The 18,617-nt window shown below is 38.8% G+C and overlaps 2 protein-coding genes across 15 annotated transcripts in view; one reads left to right on the top strand and one right to left on the bottom strand.

Annotated features, from left to right (window-relative positions):
- LRRC40 (leucine rich repeat containing 40) overlaps positions 1–17,763 on the bottom strand; it is a 55,286-nt gene extending 37,523 nt beyond the window's left edge. For 2 of the 6 annotated variants that reach the window (XM_089337202.1, XM_089337203.1), the window contains exons 1-4: positions 17,613–17,763; positions 5,824–6,005; positions 3,704–3,777; positions 1,470–1,599 (exon numbers count right to left, since the gene is read on the bottom strand). In XM_089337202.1, coding sequence (XP_089193328.1) covers positions 1,470–1,599; positions 3,704–3,777; positions 5,824–6,005; positions 17,613–17,763 — 537 coding nt within the window. The remainder of the gene's footprint in view (positions 1–1,469; positions 1,600–3,703; positions 3,778–5,823; positions 6,006–17,612) is intronic. The other 4 variants (XM_089337205.1, XM_089337207.1, XM_089337206.1 and 1 more) reach the window with 3 other exon arrangements.
- Positions 17,764–17,836: 73 nt separating this feature from the next.
- SRSF11 (serine and arginine rich splicing factor 11) overlaps positions 17,837–18,617 on the top strand; it is a 48,147-nt gene continuing 47,366 nt past the window's right edge. For 5 of the 9 annotated variants that reach the window (XM_070078283.2, XM_002715926.6, XM_070078285.2 and 2 more), the window contains exon 1: positions 17,864–18,003. The gene's annotated coding sequence lies outside the window, so the exon portion shown is untranslated. Of the gene's footprint in view, positions 18,004–18,617 lie in introns of all 9 variants that reach the window. The other 4 variants (XM_070078284.2, XM_017346178.4, XM_089337209.1 and 1 more) reach the window with 3 other exon arrangements.

The following is an 18,617-nucleotide window of genomic DNA, read 5'->3' as shown; positions in this document are numbered from 1 at the left end:
ACCCTACCTTTCAAATAAATAAATAAATCCTAAAAAAAATCTTGGAATAAAAATAGAGCTAAAAAATGGCCATTTCAATTTTTGAAGAAAAAAATACTCTGATTCTGCTAATCTCAGCAAGATTGTTTTAACTAAGATCAGAAGTGTGCTGTTTTTACTCATTCAAGCTTACTTAATGAATCTTTATACATCATTTCTTTTGATCTTCAGTTCTTTCCTTTTTTCCCTTAAACAGTGATAAGAGAACTTTTTTTAAAAAATGCTCTACTATCAGAAAGTGCTAGATAGAGGCAGTGGCAATAATGACAAAGAAAAGTGGCTTTAAGGAATTGTTCTCTGAAAACTTTCAATTAGTCTAACATTAAACACATTAAACTCTGAAGTAATTGAAAAGATAAAAAATGTAAAAATGTTGTATTAGCTGATTTTTAAAAGTCATACTGTGCCTTTATGAACACAATTCAAATGAATCATCCTTTTATTATGCAAATAATTTTCTGGGAACTCTTACAGGGGAAACAGGAAACTGTTTATTACAAGGATTCCTTTCAGTTTTCAACTAACTAGACTACCTTTTTTATTTTTAAATAAATCACTGCTTTCTAATTTTTATAAAATTTAATGAATGTTTGAACAAAAAGATGATGTCTCCTCCCTCCATGGTTCATTTTATCTATCTTTGCCAAACCTTATTTTAAAAAATAGAAATATTTGTAAATATATTTTCCAAACCTTATTTTGTAACTATAGAAAAAAGTATACCTTATAATGGAATCTTAATCCCCTGATGGCAAAGTGGGAAAAAAAATAAAAGAGAGAGATGTACTTTGTAGGCAGATTGACTTACATCCAAACACTGATTTTGCTATAATTAGTTGTATGATTTTTGTCAAATTTCCTTTTTTTCAAGTAAACCTTAATTTATTTGTGTATTAGAGAATAAAACTACCCACTTTGCCATATGTAAAGAATAAAGCAAAGTGCCTACAGATTTTTTGTTTGTTCCTAATTGCATGATTAAAATAGTACTTGTGTTGCAGCATGGTTATCTCTAGGATAACTGAAAAAAATGGAATGAAAAATTTTCCAAGAAGTGAGGCCATTTGAAAAATAGGGAAGACAATGCAGGCACTGAAAGGATTATCTGGACACTCAACTGGACAGTAGGGCCATATGTGACATATGAAGGAGAAAACTAGAATGGGTGTCAAAGTACTAAAGACAAGAAATAAAGAAACTTGGACTAACAAAGTCTTCCTCACTAACCCTTTCCGAACCTCTACTCTGAAATTAAAACATAAAGTAGATTAACTAATGTAGGAGAAACAAGTCTACAATGACTTGATCTAGTCACAAAATAAGTTGTCCATATCCTCACTGTTTCCATTATCTATACAATTCCTCAACATGATGAAAAATCCTACCAGCAACAAATTGTACAAAAATACACACAAGAAATGACAGCTTACTAAATCTTCTAGACTGGAAAGTTGTTCAAATCCCTCTGGTATGACAGCTAGTTCATTATGCTGAAGATACAAACTCTTCAGATTTCTTAGATTTGTAATTTCTTCAGGAAGTATTTTCAGTTTGTTATGGCTATTGATTGAAAAAATAAATTTTGAATAAGTTGGTGACAACATAAATATTCCTCAAAGACTTTTTTGATAACCAAATACATAGAATCACTACAAAATGAAATATGGTTACTAATTTTAAGTATATTTCAAAATTAAAATCCCAAAATATACTTTCATTAAAATAACAGTAATCTAAAGTAAGCAAATTGAAGTTCCAAAGCAAAACAACAATGAAACAACTAAATTTAAGTAATTTGTGAGTTTTTGATTGCGTGTTGATAATCAATTCTTGATTTTACTTTGTAATGTAAAAAAGGACTTAACAGACCCTCATTTTTTTTTTATACTACATCTAGGTTTTAGAATTTTCAGAAATATGTGTAGAAGAAGCTCCAATGTGGTCCTAAACAATTAGCATTTCTTTTTGTGCTATTATTTTTGCTGATTCACTAAATGAGGACTGCTATTTTTAAGGACTGTATTCCCTACAACCAACTAACTTTCCTCCAGAAAACAAACAAATATATTACGTTAGAGAGATTTTTGTAACTACATCTATTTTATAAAATAGTTTTTCGAGCTATGTTTTAAGTATCTTTTATTTCTTCTTCTCAATGAAACCTTCTCTAATCTCCTTTCTTCTAATCAGCGTCTACATAACACAAACAAGACAAAGTTATTCTAGCTCAAAAGTCTGGGCGTGTACTAGGGGGCAAAAGGTGTTGCCTTAGCCACCTAGCCTCACAGATACCTATCCATAGTAATGCCAAAAACACACCTATGGAACTCCAGGAGTCTTTAAAACTTTAAAAATTACTAATATTAAAATTTATGAAATATTTCATCAATAGTCAAAGAATTATTTTCCATTTCTTCTTTACTGTTCAAAATCTAGGTACTTTTTAGATTATCTGGGTAACATAAAAGGTGGTATTTTCTAAATTTAGGACCATTAAAAATTATTTCATACAACAGAAAGCATTTTTAAAAAATCAACTGGCATTAAATTCATAAAACCAGAAAAACATAATTTAATTTTTATTTTCCTATTATTTTTAAAGCAGACAGAGAGATGCTTCAACTGCTAGTTCATTCTTTTTTTTTTTTTTTTTTTTTTTGACAGGCAGAGTAGACAGTGAGAGAGAGAGACAGAGAGAAAGGTCTTCCTTTGCCGTTGGTTCACCCTCCAATGGCCGCCGCGGCCGGCGCACCGCGCTGATCCGATGGCAGGAGCCAGGAGCCAGGTGCTTTTCCTGGTCTCCCATGGGGTGCAGGGCCCAAGCACCTGGGCCATCCTACACTGCATTCCCTGGCCACAGCAGAGGGCTGGCCTGGAAGAGGGGCAACCGGGACAGAATCCGGTGCCCCGACCGGGACTAGAACCCGGTGTGCCGGCGCCGCAAGGCGGAGGATTAGCCTAGTGAGCCGCGGTGCCGGCTGGTAGTTCATTCCTCAAATGCCAATAACAACCAGAGCTGAACCAAGCCAGAGCCAAGAGTCTATAATTCAATTCAGGTCTCCCATGTGGGTGACAGGGACACAAGTACTGAACTATCTAGCACTGCTTCCCAAGGCGCACATTAACAGGAAGCTGGATTGGAAACAAAGAAGCCAAGATTTGAAGCAGGAACTCCAATATGGGCTGCAGGTAATCCAAGTGGCATCTTACCTGCTGAAAGAAACACTAGTCCCCATATAGCCAATTGTAAAATAAAAAATAAGGAAAGGCATTTGGTGTAACCGTTAAGATGTCCTTGGGAAGTCTACATTCCCTACTAGAATGTCTGGGTTCAAGTCCCAACTCAGTGTCCAATCTAGCTTCCTGTTAATGCAGAAACTGGGAGGTAGTAGTGGTAATGAGTCACTGCAACTCTCATGAGAGACAGCATTGAGTTTTGAGCTATTGGCTTCCACCCAGCCTAGCCCTGGCTATTGCATAGATGAATCAGCAGTCTCTTTCTTGGTCTCTCTGCCTTTCAAATAAAATAAAATGTAATAAAATAACACAAACAATCTTTTGCTATAACTATGTTTTGAGAAAACATAATTTCTTATGTTTTGGAAAAAAATTTAATATTAGATGTATATCATAATAACATTAAAAATAAAAGTTTACATCTTACCTGACATTAAGTTTCTGAAGGTTTTCTAACTCTCTTATAGCAGAAGGAAGAGTTGTCAGCTGATTATCATGTATCTAAAATTATTTAAAAAATGAAGTCAATATTCTTAGGCTTATAATTAACAATATATTTGTTTTGCCATTATACAAAAATATTCACCAGTAATCTCTATTCTTCTAACTCAATAGCAATGATTTAGGCTGTTAGTAATTTGCTCAATGTTTAAAAGAAGAAAGGGTGGGGGCAGGCATTTGGTGTAGTAGTTAAAATACTGCTTGAGATGCTTACATGTAACATTGGGGCATCTATTCTGAGTCCCACCTCTGCTTCTGATCCAGCTTCCTGATAATGCACATCCTGGGAAGTGGTGAATGTTGGTTCAAGTACTTGGGTCCCTGCCACCCATGTGGGAGACTGGCTCTGGCCTGGCTCAGCCCTGCGTGTTGCAGGTATTTGGGGAGTGAACCAGTAAATGAACTTTCTCTGTGTGTGTGTCTTTCAAATAAAATGAAAATAGATTTTTAAAGAAAATTTTAAAAAGAAACATGGTTTGAAATCAACCAAATTGCTCTTCAGAAATTATAAAATGATAGAACATACATTTTAAAGATTACAAAAAAAGAAAAAGAAATGTTATCTCAATGAGTAGAGTTTGAATTTAAATGAGACATGGAGTCTGGAACTAACAGCCCTCTGATGATATGATGTATGTCAACATATGAAAAAATGACACAAGAAGGGAAAGGGGGACTTTTTGCATGTGCTTACAGAATCTTCCTGTTCTTTAAGGTAAAAAAAAAAAAAACCTCTGAGAAAACCAATCTATTCATTTTATAAATAAAGAAAAGAAAAACTTCTCCAGAAATGCGACTATTTAGAACTAACCTTTCATACATGAGTTGAAGGGTTTTTAATATTATTTTTTAAAGTCTGCAAATCCTGAAATGAACTACTACTCATTCACTTCACCACAACACACAGTAACCAGACATTAAAAACACAGTCCCTCAGGACTGGACTGTGGCATAATGGGTAAGACTGCCACCTGCAGTGCCGGCATTCACAGGGGCAATGGTTTGAGTCCTGGCTGCTCCACTTCTGATCCAGCTCTCTGCTGTGGCCTGGGAAAGCAGTAGAAGAAGGCCCAAGTCCTTGGACCCCTGCACCCATGTGGGAGGCCCGGAGGAAGCTCCTGGCTCCTGGCTTCAGATCAGTGCAGCCCCAGCCGATGCGGCCATCTCAGGAGTGACCCAGCAGATGGAAGACCTCTCAAACAAATACATAAATCTTAAAAAAAAAATCCCTCAATAAAAACACTGAAATTTAAGTTTATTTGAAAGTCAAAAGAGTTACACAGAGAGAGGAGAGGCAGAGAGAGAGAGAGGTCTTTGAGAGAGAGGTCTTCCATCTGATGGTTCACTCCCCAATTGGCCATGCAGATGCAAAGCCAGGAGCCAGGAGCCAAGAGCTTCTTCCAGGTCTCCCACGCAGGTGCAGGGGCCCAAGGACTTGGGCCATTTTCTACTGCTTTCCCAGGCCACAGCAGAGAGCTGGATCAGAAGTGGAGCAGCCAGGTCTCGAACCGGCACCCATAAAGGATGCCAGCGCTTCAGGCCAGGGCGTTAATCTGCTGTGCTACAGCGCTGGCCCCTAAATTCAATAATTTAAGCTAATGACATTGCAGGCAAGTTATAAAAATAAAAAAAAAAACTGTCCTAAATATTGTATGTGCTTTACTATCCATAATAATAATGATGTTTGCAAAAAAGTAAATAAAGATGAGCAAAAGCAACCACTTGTTAAATAGTAATTCTGCTTGTATGCATTAGTTCATTTAATTCTAGTAATAATTTTTAAAAATAGGTAGAATTAATCCTTGTTTATAAATGTGGAAGTAAGGCATAGAGATGTAACATTCCCGGAGACACACAGATAATAATTGGCAGCCAGAATTAGAATCCAGTGATCTAATGCTGTGCTCTTAACTATTATGCTGTGTCTAACATAATAATTTGTTATTTATAACTGTATTCTATCAACTCAACTTGAAAGGTTTGCTGCTTCTCAAAGCTTGAATATCTCTTCAACTAATAACCCATATTTATAGTCTGTCAACTTACATCAAGAACAGTCAATGCAGGTAGAAGTCGGAGGTCATCCGCAAGTGACTGAAGCTTGTTGTTCGATATAATTAATTTGGTCAAATCTGTCTGCTCCCACCATCGTTCAGAAGTGCTGAATGAGAGATTCTGATTAGCTTCCTCGGGGACATCCACATTTATTCTCCAGACACATTGAGGCACTATTTCCACCACCACCACACCAAAAAAAAAAAAAAAAAAAAGGTAAGTGACTTATAATACCTAGTTAGCTCAATTACTGAAAATGATTTCTAGAACAATAAATCACCAGAATGAAAGATGATTTTATTCAAAAATTGACTATGTAATATACATTTTACATATTAGATCTCCCTTTAATGTCATTCACTATATTTACTAGTCATTGTATATGACTGCCATATTTTGGCAGATATCTAAGACAAAGAATGGACTCTACCATTATCCCAACAGAGTAACAGTGAAGGCACAGAAATCAACATTTATATGGACTATTGTAAGTTTTATAACAAAGGTATACACCACAGCTCTGAAAAGGCTGGTAAGAATAATAGCTAACACTTACAGCTATTAGGCAATCTCTTTACATATAAACTCATTTAAACTTCATAGTTCTATGACATAGGAGCTATTCTATTCCCGTTTTATACATGAGAGAAATGGGGCACAAAGAGAATATAAAATTTACCATGGATTCCACAGTTAATAAGTACCACAGATGTGATTCAAACCCCTGTAGAGTTATGTTGTCTTGAATTCCATTAATATCTCAGAGGAATATCTAGCTCTGGTAGCTACTCCCTATTTTACCTAACATATTATTTTATTTCTTACTCTGCCACACAAAATTGTGTTATTCTATTAAAGCAGATAACAAGACTGTCCATTTTTTCATTACAAAGCTCCAGAAGGTAGATCACATTAGTGTCATAGGCAAACTATTTTAAGTACAGACTTTCAATTCTTGAAAAAAGTAAGACTATATATAGAGACCTGATATTGATTAAAGCAAATACTGTTTATGCCCTGCTGTCACTATCATTTTAAAATCACAGAATTAAATGGAAAGGCATAGTCAAAGGTTTACATTAAGGACACTGAAACACAATTCAGGATGATTAATGGGATACAATGGTATCATAGAAGCAAGCAAAGCCTCAGAAATCCAGACTTGTACTCATTCCAAACAAACAAAATAATGATTTAATATTAAAATAAATTATCAAATTCCCTCTTTCCCTTTTTTCTAATTGATACTCTGCTTCTCTGGTCTTCTCCAGCAAAGGTGAATAACATATATGTTTCTGTTTGTGGCTGGACATTTCTTTTTAAAACATAGTACAAGGGGCCAGTGCTGTGGTATAGTAGGTTAAGCCTCCACCTGCAGCGCTGGCATACCTGTGGGCACCGGTTTGAGACCTGGCTGCTCCACTTTCGATCCAGCTTCCAGCTATTGGCCTGGGAAAGCAGTGCAAGATGGCTCAAGTGCTTGCGCCCCTGCACCCATGTGGGAGACCCAGAAGAAGCTCCTGGCTCCTGGCTTCAAATCAGGCCAGCCTTGACCATTGCAGCCATTTGGGGAGTGAACCAGCAGATGGAAGACCTCTCTGTCTCTCCCTTTCTTTCTAACTCTGCCTCTTAAATAAATAAATTGTTTAAAAAAAGTAAAAAACAAATCACTTTTCCCAATTGAGAGTAAAATCACTGTAAATTTTATCCTTATTACTTTTATTATTATTTTGATATGTTGGTATAGGTGTTCAAATAGGAACAAGAACCACACATCAGCCAGCAACTAGAATGATAATTGATCTATTCCAAGGAGCCAAATGAAATAGGAACACAAATATTAGATTAAAAATAAATAAATATTACTTATTAAAAAAAGCTACATTATTCTATTTTGGGTTGGTCACCAACGAAAAAGCTCCAGAATAAAATGAAAACATAAAAAAAGCAAGATAAAATAATACAAAACATTAAAAAAGAAGATAGATTTTAGAAGCTATATGATTTGCATGATATGTACAATTCTATTCCTAATACCTATACATAAGTATATTAAAACAATTATACATAAAGATCAGTGTAATAACAAGCTGATATTTTGGGATGGAGGCATGTGGAAAGCACAAGAAATTTGTATACAATAAAGGTACCTGTTACACTAAATGAGAACCCACATTTTATCATGTCTATTTCAGACATCTTTACTAACAAAACTTGTCTCACAGGAATTATGAAAGAAAATATAATTATTAATATCATATTGTTACTGAACATGTATCAATTATTGTTAATTCTTTTCCCCATTAATTATTTATGACATATTCCAATTTCTTCCAGGGCTTATAGCATCAAAAACTCATGTCACTATTGCTCCCTGACCAAATGTGAACTACCACTAAAAGGTATATATAAATAATACTTATTATTGAGGAATTCTGTAGAGCTATGCTAAAAGTAGTTTACCGGCCGGCGCAGTGGGTCACTAGGCTAATACTCCACCTGCGGCGCCAGCACTCCAGGTTCTAGTCCCGGTTGGGGCACCGGATTCTGTCCTGGTTGCTCTTCTTCCAGTCAAGCTCTCTGCTGTAGCCTGGGAAGGCAGTGGAGGATGGCCCAAGTGCTTGGGCCCTGCACCCATATGGGAGACCAGGAGAAAGCACCTGGCTCCTGGCTTTGGATCGGCAGCGCGCCGGCCGTAGTGGCGCGGGAGTGAACCAAAGAAAGGAAGACCTTTCTCTCTGTCTCTCTCATTGTCTAACTCTGCCTGTCAAAAAAAAAAAAAAAAAAAAAAGGTAGTTTACCAACGTATAAAATAGAAATTATCAGGGTTAAAAACACAGATGTAGGAGCCAGCACTGTGACACAGAAGGTTAAGCCTCTGCCTGCAGCGTAAGCATCCCATATGGGCGTCAGTTCAAGTCTCAGTTGTTCCACTTCCAATTCATCTCCCTGATAATGCACCTGGAAAAGCAGAGGAAGATGGCTCAAATGCTTGAGCCCCTGCACCCACATGAGCAATCTGGAAGAAGCTCCTGTTCCTGGTCTTTGGCCCAGGCCCAGGCCTTGCGGCCATCTGAGGAGTGAACCAGCGATATAAGATCCTGATTTCTCTCAATCTCTCTCTCTGTCTCTCTCCCTCTCTCCTTCTCTCTGTACCTCTGCCTTATTAACAAAACACAAAACACAGATGTAAAAAAAAAATTACTATGGAATTGGTTGTGTAAAAGTGTATGTTGTTCAGAGGCTCTCTGTGAGACCTCAGAGGAAAGAAAAGGGTCATCAAAGAAGGAGACACTCATCTCTGAAGAGAGAAGAGAACATCCACTTTGCTTATGGCCATGTTCAAATACTGACGGAGTCCAAGGTCACAAAAGGCTTCCACAGCCTTGGCAGCCCATGGCAAGAGACTCGGATGATCACTGACGTCATAAAACAAGTGTTAATTGTTAAAGGAACAACAGTAGTCACTGTTCACTTGCTCCCCAGGTAGGACCTCTGTCCCTATTGAATTGTAATATAAGAATTGACTGCAAATTCTCTTCCTAAACTGTACTCTACATGTTATGTGTGGGTGTGGGTGTAAATTGTTGACATCTATGATTAGCATAGAGTTGGTCCTCTGTATATAAAGTCATACTAAAAATGAATCATAAAGAACAAGGAGATGAGAGAGAGGGAGATGGGATGGGAGCTGGGGGGAGGGGTAATGGGGAAAAGAACCACTATATTCCTAAAGTTGTATCTATGTAAAAATGCATTCATTAAATAAAAATTATTTAAAAAGTGTGTTATTTTATATGACTAACTACTGTGTAAATTTCAAACACACAAAATTTTTTAAAAGATTATTTTTATTTATTTGAAAGGTAGAGTTAGTCAGACAGAGGGATAGACAGAAAGAAAGGTCTTCCATCCGCTGGTTTGCTCCCAAAATGGCCAAAATGGCCAGAACTGGGTCAATCCGAAACCAGAAGCCAGGAGCTTCTTCTGGGTCCCTGACAAAGGTGCGAGGGCCCAAGCACTTGGGCCATCTTCCACTGCTTTCCAATGCCATTAACAGAGAGCTGGATTGAAGAAGGACAACCAGAACATGAACCAGTGCCCAAATGGGATGCAGGTACCACAAGTGGAGGTTCAGCCTACTATGTAACAGCGCTGGCCCCTCACCATCAAATACACAAATTTTAAAAACAGTATAATGAATAAAACTTGATGTACCCACCACCTAGAAAATTATGCAACTGATAAAGGATTAATATCCAGAATCTATGAAGAGCTCAAGAAACTTAACAACAACAAACAATCCAGATAAGAAATGAGCAGTTAATAAATGCTGGCAGGAAGGTGGGGAAATGTTGGTGGAATGTAAATTGGTGCAGCCACTGTGGAAGACAGTATGGAGATACTTCAGAAATACAGACCAGGGCCAGCACTGTGGAACAGTGGGTAAGGCCGCAGCCTGCAGTGCTGCATCCCATATGGGCACCAGTTCGAGACCCGGCTGCTCCACTTCTGATCCAGCTCTCCGCTTGTGGCCTGGGAAAGCAGTAGAAGACAGCCCAAGTCCTTGGGCCCCTACACCCACGTGGGAGACCTGGAAGAAGCTCCTGGCTCCTGGCTTCAGATTGGTGCACCTCCAGCCATTGTGGCCAACTGGGGAGTGAACCAGTGGATGGAAGACCTCGCTCTCTTCCTCTCCTTCGCTCTCTGTGTAACTCTGACTTTCAAATAAATAAATAAATCTTAAAAAAAAAAAAAAAAAAAAGGACCATATGACCCAGCAATCCCACTCTTGGGAATTCACCCAAGGGAACTGAAATCAGCTTATAAAAGAGTTTTCTGTAACCCCATGATAATATTGCAGCTCATTTCACAATAGCTAAGATATGGAATCAACCCTGATGTCCATCAGCTGAAGACTGGATAAAGAAAAATATATACTATGGAATACTACTCAGGGGTTTAAAAAAAAAAAAAAAGAAACCTTGTCTTTTGCAACAAAATGGATGCAACTGGAAACCATTATACTTGGTGAATACGCCAGTCCCATAAAGACAAATACCATATATCTTCCCTGATCTGTGATAACTAACAGAGTACCTAAAAGGTAATATATTGTAGTGAAGTTGACATTTCGAGGTTCAATGATAGTTTACAGACGGGCCAGCACTGTCACATAGTACGCTGAATCTCCACTTGTGGTGCCTGCATCCCATTTGGGCACTGGTTCATGTTTTGGCTGTCCTTCAATCTAGCTCTCTGTTTCTACTGGTGAGGGACAGTACTTTTTCCTACATACTATTTGTTGAACTCAAATTAGTATAGGATCAATCTTATTAAGTACGCTGAATCTTATAAACTGAAAATCTTACAAAGTAAATGGAAAATAGATTTATGTAAAAAATTAAGAGTGGGAATAGGAGAGGGAGGAGGAAGAAGGATGGAAGCATGGGTGGGAGGGGCATTAGGGTGGAAAGTATCACTATGTGCTTAAATTTGTATAAATGAAATACATGAAACTTGTATAACTTAAATAGAATTTATAAGCAATTAAAAATAATCTAGAGTAGAAAAAAAACAAATTAAATCTGAAGAAGCAGAATCAAGGAAATAAAAAGTGGAATTGGATGAAACAGAAAACAAAGGAAAAGCAATAAAAACTAAGACTTAATTGCTTCAAAAGGTCAGTAAAATTGATAAATCTTTAGATAGAAGAAGAAGAGCAGAAACAAATTACCATAATCTAGAAACAAAGGGAACACTACTACATATTTAGGGTATACATTATTATGAATAAATTTAGGCCAATATATCCAACATCTTAAAAAATAGACAAATTCCTTGAAAGGAAAAAGAAGCACAACAGCAAGAAAAAAACTGAGTAGCTGGGTGTCTATTAAAGAATTGAATTTGTTACTTAAAACATCCTGGAGGGGCTGGCTGGCATTGTGGTGCAGTGGGTCAAAGCCCTGGCCTGAAGCACCAGCATCCCATACGGGCGCCAGTTCTAGTCCCGGCTGCTCCTCTTACAATCCAGCTCTCTGCTATGGCCTGGGATAGTAGTAGAAGGTGGCCCAGGGCTGTCACCGCGGCACAGTAGGTTAACCCTCTGCCTGCAGCACTAGCATTCCCTATGGGCACCAGTTCTAGTCGTGGCTGCTCCTCTTCCAATCCAGCTCTCTGCTATGACCTGGGGAAGCAGTAAAAGATGGCCCAAGTCCTTGGCCCCCTGTATCCACGTGGGAGATCTGGAAGAAGCTCCTGGCTCCTGGCTTCAGATCAGCACAGCTCCAGTCGTTGTGGCCATCTGAGGAGTGCATCAGTGGATGGAAGACCTCTCTCTCTCTCTCTCTCTCTCTCTCTCTCTGCCTCTCCTATCTGTGTAACTGTGACTTTCAAGTAAAATAAATAAATAAATTATTTCAAGTAAAATAAATAAATCTAAAAAAAAAAAGTCACCTTCAATGTAAATTGCCTCAACTCTCCAGTTAAAGATACAAATTAGCTGAATGGATTAAAAACAAAACCCATCTATTTGCTGCCTACAAGAAACACATCTCACCAACAGAGATACACACAGACTGAAAGCGAAAGGATGGGAAAAGATATTCCATGCCAACAGAAACCAAAAAAGAGCTGGTGCAGCCATCCTAATATCAGACAAAATAGACTTTAACACAAAAGTGGTTAAGTGACAAAGAAGGGCACTATGTAATGATCAAGGGATCAATTCAACAGGAAAATGTAACAATTATAAATGTATATGCTCCTAATTACAAGGCACCTGGCTATTTAAAAGAAAATACAGGGATGTAAAGAGAGATATACACTCACATACAATAGTAACTGGGGATTTCAATACCACACTTTCTGGAATGGACAGATCAACCAGACAGAAAATCAGCAAGGAAACAACAAAATTAATCGACACTGTAGACAAAATGGCCCTAACAGATATCTACAGAACTTTTCTTCCTACAGTTGTAGAATACACATTCTTCTCACCAGTTCATGGAACTTTCTGTATGATAGACCACATGCTAGACCATAAAGCAAGTATCAGCAAATTCAAAAAAAATTAAAATCATACCATGCATCCTTTCTGACCACAATACAATGAAGCTGGAAGTCAACAACTCAAGAATCTGTAGAACATGATAACACATGGAGACTGAACAACACGTGTCTGAATGAACAGTGGGTCAAGGAGAAATCAAAAAATCGCTAAGAACAAATGAAGACAACAACATATCAAAATGTATGGGATACAGCAAAAGCAGTGTTAAGAGGGAAGCTTATAGCAATTGGTGCCTACATCAAGAAATTGTGAAGGCACCAAATAAATGAGATATCAATGCATCTCATGGACCTAGAAAAACAAGAACATACCAAACCCAGAATTAGTAGAATAATTAAAATGATATAAGAAATCATCAAAATTGAAACCATAGAAATACAAAAGTTCAGTGTAATGAAGCGCTGTTATTTTTTAAAAAATAAACAAAATTGACACATCATAAGCCCAACTAAAAAAAATTAGAGATGAAAAAGGGGAAATGTAACAACAGATACCACAAAATAAAAAGAATCATCAGAAATTATTACAAAGAGCTGTATGCCAACAACTCAGGAAACCTATAAAAATGGATAGATTCCTGGATGCATACAACCTACCTTAATTGAGCCATTAAGGCACAGAAAACCTAAAAAAGACCAATAAACCAAGATCGAAATTGAATCAGTAATAAAGACCCTTCCAACAAAGAAAAGCCCAGAACTGATGGCTTCTCTGCTGAATTCTACCAGACTTTTTTTTTTTAAGATTTATTTATTTGAAAGACAGAGTTACAGAGAGAAGTAGAGCCAGAAAGAGAGGTCTTCCATTTGCTGGTTGATACCCAAATGGCCGCAATGGCCAGATCTGAGCTAATCTGAAGCCAGGAGCCAGGAGCTTCTTCCATGTCTCCCATGCGAGTGCAGGGGCCCAAGGACGTGGGCCATCCTCTACTGCTTTCTCAAGCCCAGCAGAAATGAGAGAAATTATGTGCAAACTATGCAACTGATAAAGGATTAATAATCAGAATATATTACAAGTTCAAGAAACTCAACAACAAAATGAACAACCCAGTTAAGAAATGGGCAAAAGACTTGAACATTTTTCAAAAGAGGAAATCCAGGCCGGCGCCGCAGCTCACTTGGCTAATCCTCCGCCTGCGGCACTTGCACCCCGGTTTCTAGTCCTGGTTGGGGTGCCAGATTCTGTCCCGGTTGCTCCTCTTCCAGCCCAGCTCTCTGCTGTGGCCCGGGAAGGCAGTGGAGGATGGCCCAAGTGCTTGGGTCCTGCACTCGCATGGGATACCAGGAGGAAGTACCTGGCTCCTGGCTTCGGATCAGCGCAGCGCGCCGGCAGAAGCAGACATTTGGGGGGATGAACCAACTAACTCTACCTGTCAAAAAATAAATAAATAAAAATAAAAATAAAAAAAGAGAAAATCCAAATGGCCAACAGACACATGAAAAAATGCTCAGGATCACTAGCTGTCAGGAAAATGCAAATTAAAACCACAATGTGGTTTCACCTCACCCCAGTTAGAATGGATTTGATACAGAAATCAACAAACAACAAATGCTGGGAATCCACTGTTGTTGGGAATGTAACCTGGTACAGCCACTGCAGAAGACAGTATGGACACCTCAGAAATCTGAATATAGACCTACCATATGACCCAGCCATCCCAGTCCTTGGAATTTACCCAAGAGAACTGAAATCAGCATATGAAAGAGTTATCTGTATTTATTTTATTGCAGCTCAACTCACAATACCTAAGATATGGAATCAACCCAAATGTCCATCAATTGAAGATTGGATAAAGAAATTATGGGATTTGTATATCATGGAATACTACACAGTAGTAAAAAAAAAAAGAAATCCTGTTGTTTGCAACAAAATAGATGAAACTGGAAAACATCATACTTAGCAAAATAAGCCAGTCCCAAAAGGACAAATAAAACACCTTCTCCCTGATCTGTGGTAACTAACAGAATACCTAAAAGGTAATCTACAGAAATGAAATTGACACTTTGAGATGCCATGACTTTGAACAGCCCTTATCTCCACTATTCAGGAACAGGTTTTTTTTTATCCATACTATTTGTTGAACTTTTTACTTGGTACAGAGTTAATCGTATGTGTATAAAATTGATTGAAAATAGGTCTTAGTAAAAAAATAATAATTGGAATAGGAGAGGGAAGAGTAGTAAGAGTGGAAGTATAGGTGGGAGAGCAAGTATGGTGGGGAGAATCACCATCTTTCTAATGTTGTATTTATGAAATGCATTAAGTTTGTATACCTTAAATAAAAGGTTTCTGCCAAAAAAAAAAAAAAAACCTGAACATTCATGTTTACAGCTACTTTATTTATAACTGCCAAAGAGTAGAAGCAACCAACATGTCCTTCCAAAGCTGAATGGAAAAAACAAAATGCTACAGCTATCCAATGGAGTATTACTCAGCGATAAAAAGAAATGAGCTATCAAGTCATTAAAAACTTTTGCATGTTGTGCTATGGACTTTACACTGTATGTTGTAGGCTATGGGACATCCTTTAATGTTTTGATTGCTATAATAAAATATGTGATTTGAAAAAATAACTCTTGGTAATGACATTAAGATTCAGAGAGTGAAATTTAGAACAAGAAATCCAGTTAGGAAGCTATTGCCTAACAACAATGGTCAATTTTTACTATCTTTTTTTTTTTAAGGATTTATTGGGAGAGAGAGAGAGAGAGAGAGACATTCAGAGAGATATTCCATCTGCTGGTTCACTCCCCAAATGGCTGCCAACGGCCTAGACTAGGTGAAGCCAAAGCCAGAGCCATCAAACTTAATCCAGGCTTCCCACATGGGTGGCAGGGTTCCAAGTACAAGGACCATCCTCCACTGCCTTCCAAGGTACATTAGCAGGAAGCTGGATAGGAAACAAAGCAACTGCACTCCAATACCAGATGACAGCTTCACAACACCAGCCCCACCCTGTACTTTTTATATATCAGACATTTTACCTATCTCATTGAAACCTTAATAGGTCTTATTATTACTTCCACATTTAAATGAAAAATTAAAGCATAGAGCAATTAAGAACTCAGTGTTATAAGAGCAAAGATACTGAGAATGGGAGCATGGCCCCGTAAGGGATTTTCGAAATATAGCCACTTGGGTATCAAAGGTTGAGTGACAAGAGATGGAGCTGGCTACAGACAGATAGGGAAAGACCTTCTATATCATAATGGTAACCAGGATTCTTTTTAGACATGTAAGCCACAGGTATCACAACTCTCCCATTTACGTCTTTTCCCTGCTAAGAAATACGACATATTCACACATTTAACATCATTGTATGTGCAGGTATTGTGTTAGGCTTTATTCATACCATGAAAACCTAAACAGTCCTGATCTATATCATCATACAACTAATTGTCAAAATTAATCTTTTTCCTGAATGTTTAATATACTAAACCATCTGGGTCCAGTCAATAAGTAACATTCCAGTACTTCACTTAGCATTTGAGAATATTTGTTCATTTACTCACTGCTTCCACAATACTTAATGAAAATAAACTAAGAACCAAGCATTATTCTGGAGGCTAGGGATATAACGAAGCTCCCTGACCTTATCAAATTAACATTCTAGTTGTAGGGTAGGAACGATGGTAAACAAATAAATTATATAAATTCTGATAGTGATAAATGCTATTAATAAACCAAACAGGACAGAGGGTTAGCAATGGTAGTTAGGAAGTCACTTTCTGAATGATAACCTTTGAGCACAGTATTAAAGGAAGCCAAAGAGTGAGTCCTTTGCAGTTATAAAGGAAAATGTTCCAGGTTTTAGGAAGAAGGAATCTAAATAGAAAAATCTTAAGTTTGAAAATATTTAGGTTTCCATTGATCAACTACTCTTCTAGGAAGGGCAGAAATTTCATTCATTCATCAAATATTTGTTTGCCCAGTCTAAATATGGTACAAGAAAACAACCACTGAAAAGAAAATGGAAGGCTTTCCATCACAGCCTTAGAATACATAAAGGAGAGAAAACGTAACAGGAAGAATGCTGTATTTCCCTCTGTCCCTCTTGCACACATTTACCAAGATAATGAAAGAGCACCTGGCTATTCATTGTGCTTGCTGATCTTTAACATGCTTCTCAGGATGGCCCCAAATTCAAACCCTGTGCGGGACCGAACCTCATCTTCAACTTAGAACATTTGCGCCTTCATTACTACTCGTAAACAGGACTCTACCCAAATGCGTACAGACAAGGTCACGGTAGGGAACAGTGGCATTCACTCTAAGCTCACAAAGGGCCAGATGAAATATGACAGAATTCTACCTTTGGCAAGTGCCCTTAGAAAACAAACTAAAGAGGGGGAAGGAACGACAGCAAATATATATATATATATATATATTTACCCATCATCTTACAGCTAATTCTGTCACACACGAAGTTACTTCTGCCATAGAACATGAGATTCTAGAAAACGCCACATTGCTATTTTGGCCACATCCCCATCAAGAGTTCTTTGATGACAGACTGCCGGGAGCTAGGGGAGGAACCGAAATGAGTAGGACAAGCCAGTGGAAATGTATTAAGTGCCAGATTACAGAATAAGGATCCTAAGAACCTGAGGCAAAGGGAGCTAACGCCAGGCAGAGGGAGAGGAAGCGCCCAGGACCACCACCTTCCAGACAACAAGCAATCGGGGGAAACCCTAGGTCTTACCTTCACTGAGGTTCCTACCCGATAAGTTTAACTGACCGCTCTTCCTCGCCGCCTTTAACAGCCCCTGGGGTACGGAGGTACTGCAGTCTCTCGTCTCGGTTCTGAAACCCGCCCGGGGATCTCGCCCGGCAGCTCCTTTCAGGCGCGACATGTTCAAAACCCGGGTCTAGAAACCGCGGCCCCGCCCGTGACGCTTAAAGGTGGCGCCGCCGGGCCGCCCCGCCCCTTTCGCGAGCGCGCGCTCTGTGTGTCGAGCTCGTGGCCTCGCGCTGGGCCTAGGCTTTCCACGGCGCGGCCTAGATGTCGTCACCGTCAGCCCCTGGGGCTGGAGGACAGAGGAGTCTTTTCCGTTGCCAGTGCGGGCCTAGCGTCCTGGAATTACCTCGCTCAAGTAAGTGCGTTTAACGGGTTTAAGAAGGGGGTTCGGATTTTTTGTTTGCACTGTTAACTGCGTGCGACTCCAGCTTTCTCTGTGCTTCTGCCGCTGCGAGGTGTAGGGAAAGGGCAACCCTCTCCTCTCTCTCCCCTGTCCTGGTCTGAACGTGGGCCTGGACTAAAACTTGAGACCTGGGCGCGGTCTGCAGCTTCTCTGGACCCCAGCCTGTGTTGGTCGCCTGCGCTGGTGGCGCCAGACCCCCGGCTTACGGAATAACAGATTTCGTACTCCTCGGGCCTGTACCCCGACTCCTGGAATTAGTGTATCATTCTTGCGGATGTGTTTTGAGTTTGTAGCCCAGCGATGGCAATAATGGGCAATGGTAGAGTTGGCAATGTAGAAAAAAAGAAAGAAAGAAAAAAAAAGCTTGGAATATAGTAAACGTTTTGTGTACCGGACGGTTTGCGGAGACACGTAGTGTTAGGAGCTTCAGTGTAGCGCAGATTGGACTTTGGAGCCCGAGAAAAACGAGTTCGAATCTCACCTGCTCACAAACTATGTAACACTTTTAAAGCTTATTCTCTGTTCATTTATTTAGGGACACTGATTCCTGCCTAAAGGTGTTGGAT

This window comes from Oryctolagus cuniculus, chromosome 7 (assembly GCF_051225735.1).
Source record: "Oryctolagus cuniculus isolate XC-2025 breed Fujian yellow rabbit chromosome 7, ASM5122573v1, whole genome shotgun sequence".
In the NCBI taxonomy this organism is placed as follows: Eukaryota; Metazoa; Chordata; class Mammalia; order Lagomorpha; family Leporidae; genus Oryctolagus; species Oryctolagus cuniculus.
The sequence above is the reverse complement of the archived record's forward strand: the minus strand, read 5'-3'. Positions and strand labels throughout refer to the sequence as shown.